At 40.0% G+C, this 13,023-nt stretch overlaps 1 protein-coding gene across 1 annotated transcript in view; it reads left to right on the top strand.

The window, feature by feature from the left end:
- The window catches only part of AFF3 (AF4/FMR2 family member 3), a 316,384-nt gene that overhangs the window by 36,956 nt on the left and 266,405 nt on the right, over positions 1-13,023 (top strand). The window contains exon 2 of the mRNA XM_042810250.1: positions 11,029-11,149. Coding sequence (XP_042666184.1) covers positions 11,029-11,149 — 121 coding nt within the window. The remainder of the gene's footprint in view (positions 1-11,028; positions 11,150-13,023) is intronic.

Below are 13,023 nucleotides of genomic sequence, written 5' to 3'. Positions count from 1 at the left end.
GTGTCTCATATAAGCACTTTTTCACTGTAGGCTGAATTTGTATGTAAACCACAGCTATCACAGTTTCTTGAACCCAGACTTCTTACAGTGGTCTTTTTAGTTCTATTAAAGCAAGCTGTCTGCATAGCATTAGATAGATAGATCACCAGATCATAGAATCATAGAGTCATTTGAGTTTTAAGGGACCCTTAGAGGCCATCTAGTCCAACTCCCCTGCAATGAACGGGGACACCTACAGCTACATCAGGTTGCTCATAGTCTCATCTAGCCTAACCTTGGATGTCTTCAGGGATGTGGCATCCACCACTTCTCTGGGCAGTTTGTACCAGTGTCTTACCACCTGTATCATAAAAACACTTCTTTCTTATGTCTAGTCTAAATCCTCCCTCCTTTAATTTGAAACCATTTCCCCTTGTCCTATCACAACAGACCCCACTAAAGAGTCTGTCTCCTTCCTTCTTATAGTCCCCCTTTAAATACTGGAAGGCCACTACAAGGTCACCTCAAAATCATCTGTTCTCCAGGCTGCACAGCCCCAGCTCTATCTGCCTGCCCTCATAGGAGAGGTGTTCCATTCCTTGGATCGTTTTTGTGGCCTTTCTCTGGACACATTCCAACAGGTCTGTGTCTCTCCTGTGCTGAGGACTCCACATCAGGATGCAGTACTCCAAGTGAGGTCTCACCAGCACAGAGTAGAGGGACAGGATCACCTCCCTTGCTCTGCTGGCCACACTTCTTTTGATGTAGCCCAGGATACAGTTGGCTTTCTGGGCTGTGAGGGCACACTAGCTCATGACCAGCTTGCCATCCACCTGTACCCTCAGGTCTTTTTTGGCAGGGCTGTGTTCCATCATTACGTCCCCCAGCTGTTGTACAGGGATTGCCTTCATTCAGGTGCAAGACCTTGCACTTGGATTTATTGAACCTCATGAGGTTCACCTGGGCCCACTGCTCAGCCTGTCCAGGTCTTTCTGAATGTCATCTTGTCCCTTGAGTGTGCCAACCATAACACACAGCTTGGTGTCATCTGCAGACTTGCTGAGGGTGCACTTGATTGCACTGTTGATGTCACTGATGAAGATGTTAAAGAGCTCCAGTCCCAGCACTGACCCCTGAGGGACAACACTTGTCAGTGATCTCCATCCAGACATCCATTGAGCCATTGACCACCACTCTCTGGGCATGATCTTATAACCAGAATCAGATTTATGTTAAGATATTGATTTGGATTTGGGTTTAGGTTTAGGTGTTTATGCATGATTCAATTTTTTATCATTATATCCTGATTGAGTGGAATGAAGACAGAAACCTGTAGTTCCCCTAGTAAGATTTTATGCTTACAAACTGATAATAATTATTAAAAAAAATAAAAATAAAAATAAAAAAAAAAATTCACAGTTTCTTTGCAAAGTGGTTTTAATGGATTTATTATTTTGGATGTTTGCTATAACTGATGTTTATTTATTTATTTGTTTGTTTGTTTGTTTGTTTAAATTTCTACAGCTGGCATAGGGTTTAACTGTTTTGGTTGTTGCTTTACCTGCATGTGAAGGCCAGATTGGATGGGGCCCTGGGCAGCCTGGTCTAGCATTAAATGGGGAGGTTGGTGGCCCTGCCATAGGCAGGGGGGTTAGAGATTCATGATCCTTGAGGTCCCTTCCAAGGGACCATTCTTTGATGCTGTGTGTGATTCTGTGAAGTTGTTAACATAATCCTTGTTTATTTTTAGCATGTAGACAAGCTAGAATACATCTGTTTAAAACTCACCTCAGCCTCACCTCAGCCTCACCTCAGCCTCACCTGTGCATTGCAATGATTCCTCTGTAGTACTATCTAGTCTATAAAATGCTATGGTTAGGTTTCCATTTCTAACATACAAAAGAAGAATAAACTAAAGCGTCTCAAAACATTGGTCCTGCTTCTAGAGAAACTGAACTCAGTCTCTGTCCTCTGAAGTATCCAAGAAGAAGTGATTTTCTGGAAATACATAAAGTCTGATGATTTATACACCAACTTCTTCATTATTTGTTTCACACTGGGGCTGTTGTGTGGTTTCCATAACTCTGTAAATCATGATTTAACACATAAAAAAGATTGTCACTCAAGATCTATTTTAAACCAAATGTAACATAATACAATATAAAATTTACATCATTTGCTTGATTAACCCTGATGAACCTTCAGTCATTGCACATTACTGTAAGAGCAAATTGGAAATGTTGCTTTGTTAATAAAACATGTATAGACATTTTCATGAGTCATAGATTTGATGGCTACTAACAGATGACACATTTGTAATGAAATACTGAGCTCGATCTTTCCAAGAAACTGTAGTACTGTACAGCTCTGCAATCCTAAGTGCTGCACTGCACACATGAGGCAGCCAGTGCTGTGTTTTGGTGCCTTTTGGACATCAGATAATTCTGAATGTTGATCTAAACTAAAGGGGGCAGAATATAAAAACAGACCAAATTTGGCACCCTTTACAGTCAGATACTGAGTCTCTGAATGACCTTTGCTGATGTTTCACTGGGGTTCTTAATAGTGCCAGAAGGAATGGAGCTAAACAAATTAAAGCTATGAAAGGAGTCTTCATCAGCTGTGGAACCCTGTGAAATTTTGCTTCTTTTGCTACTGTGCCAGGAACGTTTTTTTATTATCTATTTAGTGGTAAAGATCTGGCCTTAATGTTTCATGACAGTCTTTTGCTTTTGCTGCTTCAAGTCAAGTTGCACCAGGGTAAACATTGTGATAATATTTTTCTGCTGGTTACAGAGCTCTGACATTTTCTGTGCTATGTGAAGTGTAGCTCAGTGTACTTCTCAGGCCTGCAATTAGCTGTGGATAGGTGCATCACTGTTCAGAGCCCCACTGAAAGAATATCCTCTTTGAATTTCTAAAGAAAATCAGGAGCAAGGAGGCTTATTTTTGTCTAAAAAATTCTTAAAAAAAAAAAAAAAAAAAAACAATAGATGGAACAAGTCATTTGCACCTCTCCTGTGAGGAAAGGTTGAGGGAGCTGGGATTGTTTAGCTTGGAGAAGAGAAGGGAGATACTGTGATCTTCCAGTACATGAAAAGAGCTTATAAGCATAAGGAGAATTAATTTTTGCACAGGTGGATAGTGATAGGACAAGGGGGAATGGGTTTAAACTTTTAAACTGAAAGAGGGGAAGTTAGGTTGGCTGTTAGAAGGAAATTCTTCACTCAGGGAGAGGTGATGCGCTGGCACAGCTGCCCAGAGAAGCTGTGGTGTCCCATCCCTGCAGGCACTCAAGGCCAGGTTGGATGGGGCCCTGGGCAGCCTGAGCTGGTGGGGGGCAGCCCTGCCCACAGCAGGGGTTGGGGCTGGGTGGGCTCTGAGGTTCCTTCCAACCCAAACCATTCTGTGATTCTGTGATCATTTTGAAAATTTTTCAGGAAATCTGTTTTATTGTTTTATTATTGAAACTACAACTGAAGACTTTCATTAAATCCAGTTTGCAGCAAACGTGGATAACAAAATCTTGAGTAAAGTTTTATTTCTTTTTAATTGTTTAATTTAAAATTAAATTATTTTAATTGTTTAATGTAAAATTAAACAATTGCTGCAAAATATCAGATAGATTCTGAAAGACTGGATTTTTTCAATCCATTTAAAATGTTCTGTCCCAACAATAAGCAATGTAAGTGGACACCACTTAGGCAAGATAAGTGGACACCAAACTACAGAAATAATTTGCCTCAGTGTGCACGTCATCTACACAGATAAGCAAGACGACTGATTAATATATATAAATTATGTATATAAATATGTTTCATATATATGTAGAAATTTTGACTACTTATGACTGTAGAGAGCCTAACAAAGAAGTTTCAAGGAAAAAACAAATTCTGTATTTGGCACAAAATAACTGGAGCAATTTCCCATGAATAAGGAGGCCATTGAAAAGAGAAATCATTAAAGAAAAAAAAAAAAATCAGACAAGTGGGGTGTTGTGTCTGACATCCCTGGCGGGTAGATGTAACACGAGACTGGATCAGATGCAGGCAAGGCAAAATTAGGTAGGGCCTTGTGTCACAGCCCAGGGAGTTTAGCCGTGTTAGGCTGGGCAGAAAAAAAGAATTCTTTATTGATCCCTTCAGCTGTATTTTTGAATTACAAGGTAAAAGTAACATTAACAAAATCAAACAAAAGGGCTTTACTGTGCTCAGTCTGTTCTGTGCTATTCAGTCTTGAGTTTTCTTTCTCTCCTCCTGGAACATATGGATTAGGGAACAAGAGGAATTGTTTCCTCTATCTCATCTTACCATATCTGTTACTCGACAACTAAGCTCTCCATTTACTTCAGGAATTTTTAATAGTTCTCCATAGTTCTGAATTATGGGGGAAAAAAAAAATAAAAACTCATTCAAATTGTAAGCTTATTAACAGTGATGAATTTATAATATATGAATATTCTTTCAGATAACACATTGTTAGAGAAGCACAGCAAATCTTCCCATGAAGCTTAGTTCTTAATATGTAAAATTAAAGGTAATAGAAATGTTCTGCTTCTTCCTTGCTTCCTTGTCATTATTAGATCTCCATCCATTGTAGGTATTTTTGTTAGCAGTTTTAAGGTTATAAGAAAGAACACCAGCACTTTATAGCCCAAAAGAAAACAGTAAGGTGTTGAGTGTCTATTATCTATTACTTGTGAATGGTGATATTTTTCATATCTGTGTATACCGCTGGTAAGGTTTTTATTTCTCTCATTGGGTAGAACTCTGCTAAGGGAAGAAAATGTGCATGTTTTATCTGTAGCAGAGCTGGAAGAGGTGCTCTTGCACCAGCAGATGTTGAACTAAATTGGATTCTTTTTTAATGGTCCTCTGTTGTGATGTTTACTGCTGTGATTCAACAGCCTAGATTCCAGTCTCAATTGCAGTCATCATAGGTTTTGTCAGTATTTCAGCACGTATTTAAAATTCAGTCAGGTTGCATGAAAAGACCTCACATTTTGTGAATGCCAGGTGCGAGTGCCTCCACGATACCAACTGCACCCACAATTAGCCTTCTTTGGCTCTTTTCAGTTGCCCAGCATGGGTCCTCGAAGACCTACTTTGAACACTCAGATGTTGATTTTGCAGACATGAGCTATAGATATATATTTCTACGTGCGTTAATTTCAAGAATGTTATATACCTACCCCTGCAAATGAAACCCCTGGTTTCCATCTCAGTGTTTCCAGGCACATAATTAAAGCAATCTTGCACCTTTCTGCCCGCACCTGCCACCTAGCATGTGGCTGGCCCTGCTCAGCTCTGCACGAGCGTATTCATGTTTGTGCGGCACTGTTTCATGGTTAATATAAATCATAAACAGGCTGTAAAAGATGAAGCGTCAATGAATCCTAGCTTTAAAATTGCTGGAAGCTAGAAGTTTTAAAACTGATACTGCAAAGTGAAAAATGAAATTTAACCAGGCATTTTGGTGAAGGAAAAATAATTTATTGGATGTAAGATGAAAAGCTGTGAGAGTAAACATCAATCTCATCTTAGACACATGTCATTGATTGATGTTTGCTCTGTGCTGCTGCCTGGAGGTAAACTCTTTGAAATAGCAAAGTAGGTACTTTATCTGTCTGTGGGTAGGAGCACAGTTTGTTAAGTTACTGCTTTTTTGAGACCCTGCTACATCTTTATGTTCAATCAAAGAGAAAACAGTAAATCAGAGTAATTGCTTTACCCCACGGCATTTCTGTTTGTAAATGGGAAAAAATACTGTAAAAATCCTCAAATTAACTTCTGCTGTTTAAGAGAGATAAAAAGTCTAAAAAAATGTCAGTTGCAACCAAGGAAGGCATTTTATTGATTGTGTCACTTGGTCATCAAAGTCACCCCCTTTGTTATAATCGAACCGGTACTTCAAATGTCATTAGGGAAAACATTTAAGGCTCAAAAATATGAGGCTGCCATCTCTAAGAGCTGACCGTAACCACTAGCAATTAGTTCCCAAATAGACATTATTTATACTTAGCTGAAAAGGAACTGGCCCTGAGAAGCTGGCCAGCAAAAAGCATGGACGTGAGCAGTGAAACAGAAAACAGACATTAAATGATGGTGCTCCAATGTTGCCTGGCAATTCAGCAAGAAACATAACCTGAATCGTTGTAATTAATTTGTCAAAATTCAACCTTTTTCTTTTGAGGCTATTGCCCTTACAAGGTCTCAAGTTGGCTCATCCCTTTGTGTTTTAAGATATCACAGAGATATGAGAATGACAGCTCTCTTAAATTCAGAATCCAGTTTCCATTCTGAATCCAGTTTTATAATCAGTATCCTGCATCAGGATTGGGCTGTGTTTTTTATTGCACTGTTTAAGCTTTTCCTTGGAGTTACTCTTTTTACCTACTTTGGAATAAAATTGGTAATTCAGGGGAGAAACAGACAAATATTTCAGAAAATGTCCTCACTTCAACCTGAAATTTAGTAATTTGAATAATGTGTCAGGTTGCAATTTGTAGGGAAATACTGAGAATTATCAGAAAAAAAAAACATTTAAAAGTTTATTATTTTTAACATCACCCTTTTTTATTTGTTTATATGTTTGTTTTCCATAGCTTTGAAACAGTTCTCATCTTGCTCATAATTCAGAAATGACTGCGTGCTAATTTTTCATTTTAAAGATAAATGTTTCCTCACAGAAAGCTTGTTCCCATTTCTTGTTTTATCCTGGAATCTCCCGTATCTTTCATTCATTTGCAGTACAGATTTGGGGTTTTGGTTTCTGTTGTTGTTGCTATTTTCTTTCTTTCTCATTTGGAAAATGATCATCTCTGCACACTCCCCAGGGATAGTTAGTCCCTGTACCTGGGGGCTTGGAGCAGGTTTCATTTCCACAGTGCTGGGAGTTACTGTTGCGGTCTGACCGTATTTCATATGGAGGCTCTTGGTTGGCTGTGAGAAAAGAAGGATCAGTTTGGGCTTAGATGAGGATGTCTGGGTATAAGCTGACAGTGTCTGAGAAAGCAGCTCAGTCTTTGCAAGTGGTATCAATTGGGCTGTCAGAAAATGGTGATCTGTTATTTAAATAACTGCATATTCCTTGAGTCTCCCCATGGTGATGTAGCAATTCTGTGGTTTCTGAAAACATTGGGCAGCATTGTTAATGTCACCAAATGGCTGTGAAAGGATGTGACATACCAGCAAAGGTGCAGTGCTTTTGCTGCTGGGAGATGGCGTCTTCCTTGGAGTTCAAAGTTTGAGGACATTTCCTGAAAAAAATCATGGAATTATTAAGTTGGAAAAGACCTCTCAGATCACCCAGTCCAACTGTCAACCCACCCCCACCATGCCCAGTAACCATGTCCCTCAGTGCCACATGCACATGGTTCTTGAACACCTCCAGGGATGGAGACACCACTATTGACAAAGCTGGTGCATTGTCTCCATGGAGATTAGGTGTTTTTATTCCATTTGTTCCAAGTAGTGATGTCTGAGGGGGTAAAAACTGTGTCAAAAATAGTGTGCTTTAAAAAAAGAAAAAAAAAACAGAGAGAGCCTAAAACTTTAGGCTTTTTATATGATTGCTTTCAGCCTAACCTGAGACTACATAACTCCTTGGACTTTGTAAGAGATTAAAATCCAGTCCCAGGTATTTCAGGTAAGGTTATTGCTTTGCTCCCAGGCTGTCCCCTGAGCCAGCTGTGTCTATTTCTAATTAAGGACTGAAGGAAGCGGTTCCTTCTGATGTCAGGAATAGCGTGATGAGGCTGCGAGCACTTCTGGCAGTGCTGGGAAGAGGTCAGTGCTGGGGGAGGCAGCAGCCACCCTCCCTGTCCATCAAGTGGGAGCCACAGCCACAGAGGGGGTAACCATAAAGGTGGCCTTCCCAATGACATTGCAGCAGCTTGACATTTGTTATTTGTGCCTCCTCTGAGGAGTTCAGCAACCCATTGACATTCTGATCTGTAGAACACCTGACAATGGCATTTATTCAGAGTATCCTAGGAGAAGCAGGGGAGCTAGACCTACTGTTACTGGGATAAAGGTGCGCTGAAAGTGCTTCGAGCCCCAGACTCTGGTGTTTGGACGCAATTAGCTAGTAGATGTTTCCTTCTCAGTGCATCTCTTGGCAGATCATAGGGCTCGGATAAATCAAAGTGTGTTTTTAAAGCAGTGTGCCAAATGCAGGGTAGTGTGATTTTTATAATACAACATTTATTCATATGTAACTTCTGAAGGTATTTGAACCATCACTCATGCTTCAGTTCATGTCCTTTGAGCATTAATTTGTAAGATGCACAGCATTTTAAAAATAACAATATACCATTTAAAATCTATTTAAATTCATCCTTTTGGAGTTTGACCTCTATAAAACAAATATAAATGACGCTGGCTTATAAGAGATGACTGCTTGTATGTTCTTTGGTTACCCAGTCTTGCAAAACTGCTTCCATATTTTGGTTTACCGTATCAAAATTCTTAATTTGTAAATTGATGTCTGAGTGTGCATATAGCATATGCACATCTACGTACACCACACACATATGCACAGATTTTCCAGTGAGAAAAAAATCTCGAGATTCTTTGTGAACTCTACGGAAAAGATGAACACAATGTAAATGATTTAAAAGGTACACGGGCACTTGGGAATGTTTTAAACTACAAATTAAAAAACGAAAGGAAGCTCGAAAGAAAACTATTAAAAAGGATCGTTTTCCATTAAGTGAAGTGTTTGCAGTGAAGACAATTGTAGCAGTTGGCAGTATTCTCCTTGAACCAAAATAAATACATTTGGTGACATGCGTTCAAGGACATGTGAATCTTACAGCTTTCATGCAAATAAGGAGCAGCTTTGCAAATGCTGGAGATTTTGCCATCTAGCATTACTGAAAGAATGCAGCTCTTGACTTGCTGCTCTTCCTAACTTACTGCTTAGAGGTGGCATATTAGGCATTGTCACACTGTTTTGCTATTTGCATAATCATTATGAATTATTGCAGGCTGTGAGTTGTGGCCAAGAGTGAACATCTCCTTTGGGAAAACGGTTCAGAAATCTGAGAACTTGTGTCTTACATCAAATAGGCCTTCATCAAATAAAAGGGATACTGGAGACTTGTATGTCTCCATCAAATAAAATAATGAAAAGCCTCTCCACTTCAGGAGTATTGCACCACAGCATTTTCAAATTTGTGAGGCATAGTGAAGAATGTTACACTTGTTTACTTTCAAGAAACTGGGTAGAGATCAGTATTATAATCAGTCTCAGAGAATCTGCCCATCTCTATTTGACTGCAGGCTGCAGTCCAAATGCAAAACATCTGGAAGAGTCAACAGGGGATGGGGAAAGGCAGCTGAGGATGAAGTTATAACTGGATCCCTGCAAGTTCAGGAAAATCCACACAGCAGTGGTTATTCCTGGTGGCAGAAAGCCTACAGCAGGCACAGAAGTTGTTAAAAGGACTCTTACCCCAGCTTATAGGAGGGGAGTGTGCTGAGGTGGCATGCAGTACTGACTGGGGACTACTGGTCAAGGAGCAGTGAATGGCAACTACCTAGCCTCCTTGGCATCAGCAGTGCACACTATGTGAGCCCTTAGGGTTGTTTTGCTACACCTTTCTTCCTGGAGGAAGAATCCTATGTTCCCCATAAACTCCAGCTCCATCTTTGGCATCTGCCCATAGATGGCTTCCAGAAGGGCTGCCTGATAGCCCACCAGGATCTGGTCTGATGCAATGAGACCTCGCTGAGAGAGCAGATCTGTCTGGGAAGTTAGCAGCATTAGCAAGCAAACGTGAGGCTTTGTGTTCATTTGGTGACTGCTAAAGCATTGTTTTTAAATCTGCCAGCATCTAACATATCCTATATATTTTCAGCTCTCTCAAGTCTAGAATTAGAATCAGATAGCTGGTGGCCTTTTTGCAGGCTTGCCCGAGGCACACTAGGTAATATCACGTGGGAAGCCAATGCAACATATGTTTTGCTAACCAGGAAGTGGTTAGCGAGGCAACATTTTTTTTTCATTAACACATGGTGCACTTACATGACATTAATATATATTTCTGGTTTACAGATTTACAGTGCCAGAAGAAAGGCATTAGCTGAGCTAGGCAAAATAGGCAACTCGTCCTGAAATAACAAAGAGAGCTGATTGGATGCACTGGATTTCTTTTGATGAGAATAAATGTACAGGAGGAAATGCCTAAACCTGTGTTGTTTTGAGGAAATTCGGGGAAAGGACTCTCTGTTTTATGATGTCACACATTGTAGTTGAGTTCTGAAAAAAAAAAAAAAGTTATTTTTTTTATTTTGTATGTCTATAGTGGTGTCTAATTCATTTCTAAAAATTAATACTGTTGTGTAGTACAGTGATTTTATTCCCTCTCAAGCTACACTCCACCAGCCGTATATACACTGTCATGCTAGTATTCATGTATTCGTGCTCTATAGTTGTGATAGTGTCAAATCCATCAGAAAGAGGAATTGTTTCAGCAGTAGTTTCATGACTTGGCTGATTAACAGAGATCAGAAGAAGCAGCTTAACTGTGGAAACCACTACAGCATGTAGTTTTAACAGCTCTTTAGGGAGCTAGTTAATGAAAGAATCACTACAGAAACATATCCATGTAAAAAAAGGAGCATTCTCACACAACACTCAGAGGATATGTCATAAGTGGAAATATGTTCATAATTTCTATTTACTCATAGCTGTAATTACCATCTGCCTGAAGAGTACTTTCAATCTTTGTCAAAGTTGCTTAGATATTTCCTTTGTCACATTTCAAGCAGTGAGGTTCTGTACAGACTAGATCCTGCTCTGCGATTCCTTTTCTATTCTTCTGCAAGAATTTAATTATCTATTCCCTGTGTGAAGAAAGCATCAGCATTCCCAGAGACCAGAGCCTCCCCAGTCTGCTTGGACTGGCATTCAACTGATTCATGTTCCTGCTTATTTTTTGCCATCTGTCTGCAAACCAGAGTTCTTCACTTTCAAATTCACACTGGTTTATATACTGCTTGCTAATTTTTAACTCTAAAAATCTATTCCTCTTTTTTGCTGTAGTGTCTACGAGCCGGATAGAAACGTGCTGCGCAGGAAAGAATGGGAAAGGAGAAATCAGGAGGCCCAGCAGGAGGATGGCACATTTAACACCAGTTACTCCCTCTTCAGTGAACCGTACAAGGTAGATGCTTTCCGTCCGGGAGACTTTTTTATTTTAATTATTATTATTATTTTATTTCACAGTATTAAATCGCAGCCTGCAGAAGGTATTGTCCAGGTCTCAACAACCTCCCACAAGTGCCAGCCCCTCAAAATTTGCATAGAACATTTATGGTTCATTGAGAATTGGATTTTTCTTACATTAGCTTCCTATAATGTTCAGCAGCACATGAGAATGAAATAAATGAGAAATGTCCTAACAATATTTGAGATGGCATTAAAACTAGGAGGTGAAGGTGATGGTGCCCTGTTTCTGCAACACATAGGAGAAAGTAATTGTGTTAGAGTTATGTGTGAAGGTCAAGCTATACAGTAAACATCATGCTCTGGCCAAGGTTAATGTGATGAAATACCTTGTTTGTTTTTTTTTCCTGTAAGCAGTACCAACAGTATTTGTCTGCTAGGCATGTTTTGCCCTCAGCAAAGGCAGAAGTAATTCAACTCCTTATTTTAATCCTCATGGAAACAGCAAGGTGAGACACACCATGCCTACCTCCTGTTGGAAGGATCCAGCAGGATGCTCTGCACATAACTACTGTCTCCAGAAGCCTGCAAACCAAGCCTTTATGGATAGGACCAGAGAGTAGTATCCCACAGAGGGTGCCTCTCTCCTCTAGCTAATCAGTGACTTTGCCTGTGTGCATTAGAACAACATCATGTATCTGCTCCTTTGACCTTCCAGTTATGCCCAAGTTGCTATTAAATCCACCGTACTGTGAAGCCTTTCCCCTCCATGCTGCTTCACTTGTCCTTGATGCTTTGGATACTCAGTGCCTCTTTCCAGAGTCCTATGAGGGACCTGACGTTTGGCTACTGCACCTGACTTCAGTACTTCTGAGCATTTGCTCGTGTCCCAGGGTCACCTTTTAACTTGCTAATCCTTCCAGACTGTTGTTGTTTCTAGTTCCTAATAAAAAAGGAAGATCTACCACCTTCAAACCATGTCCCTTGATAGAAGACAGCTCTGCCTGCCTTGAAGCTGACCTCCAGCTGCCTGAATTTCAGATTCATTACAAAGGCATTTAGAAACCATGGGAAATGTCTTGAAATCTTCCTTAAGGCTCCATTTGAAAAAGTCTACTGTGAGACCAATCAAGGGCTAATGCACGGAAAAAAGCCTGAAACATGTTAGCCGTGTCTTGGTATTTACTGAAGACTCCACTGCAATAGGGACTAATAATTTTCCATTTGGTGGATCCAATCAGATATATTCCTAAGAAAAAAAGGACCTGGTTTTTTTGCTCGGTCTCTGATACTGCTTTGTCTGTGGTACTGAAAGTGGGTATACTGAGGCTTAAATTACTTACAAAAGTGGCATAGCTGGAAAACTGTACGCACTTGGATTATTACCTCTGTCTCAATGTACTTACTGTCATGCTGCAGACTTCATGTATCACGGACTCACCAGTAGCTTCTGATTTATTTATGACATCTGAAGGGATCTTTGCACAACCTCAGAATAACTCCATCTACAGCGGGAATGGATGAAAACTAGTGGATGCAGTCTGTAGAAGCAGTGAAGGTGCTTAGCAGGTATCCCACGAGAAAATCAGAACAGGGACTCCATCCCTGCTTATCACCTGTAAACATCATGGCCATATTTGGACTATCCTTTAGAAAAGGTGTTGGCAAAGGATTTGCCATTCAGAAGGCCATATCTGAAAATCAAAGACTGGAAATCTCTTAAATGGTATGTACTCTTTCTCAAACATCAGATTTCCTGAAAAATCTTGACTCTTTCAGTTACGCCTTATCCAGTTAATTTCAAAGTATCCATAGCAACCCTCTAGGAAGGATTCCAGGAAATCCACTGTCTTTTATTACTAGAGATGTATT

This window comes from Centrocercus urophasianus, unplaced genomic scaffold (assembly GCF_019232065.1).
Source record: "Centrocercus urophasianus isolate 14NV4802_14NV808 unplaced genomic scaffold, USGS_Curo_1.0 seq_12, whole genome shotgun sequence".
Classification (NCBI taxonomy): Eukaryota; Metazoa; Chordata; class Aves; order Galliformes; family Phasianidae; genus Centrocercus; species Centrocercus urophasianus.
Note: the sequence above shows the minus strand (reverse complement) of the source record. Positions and strands in the feature narration are given on the sequence as shown.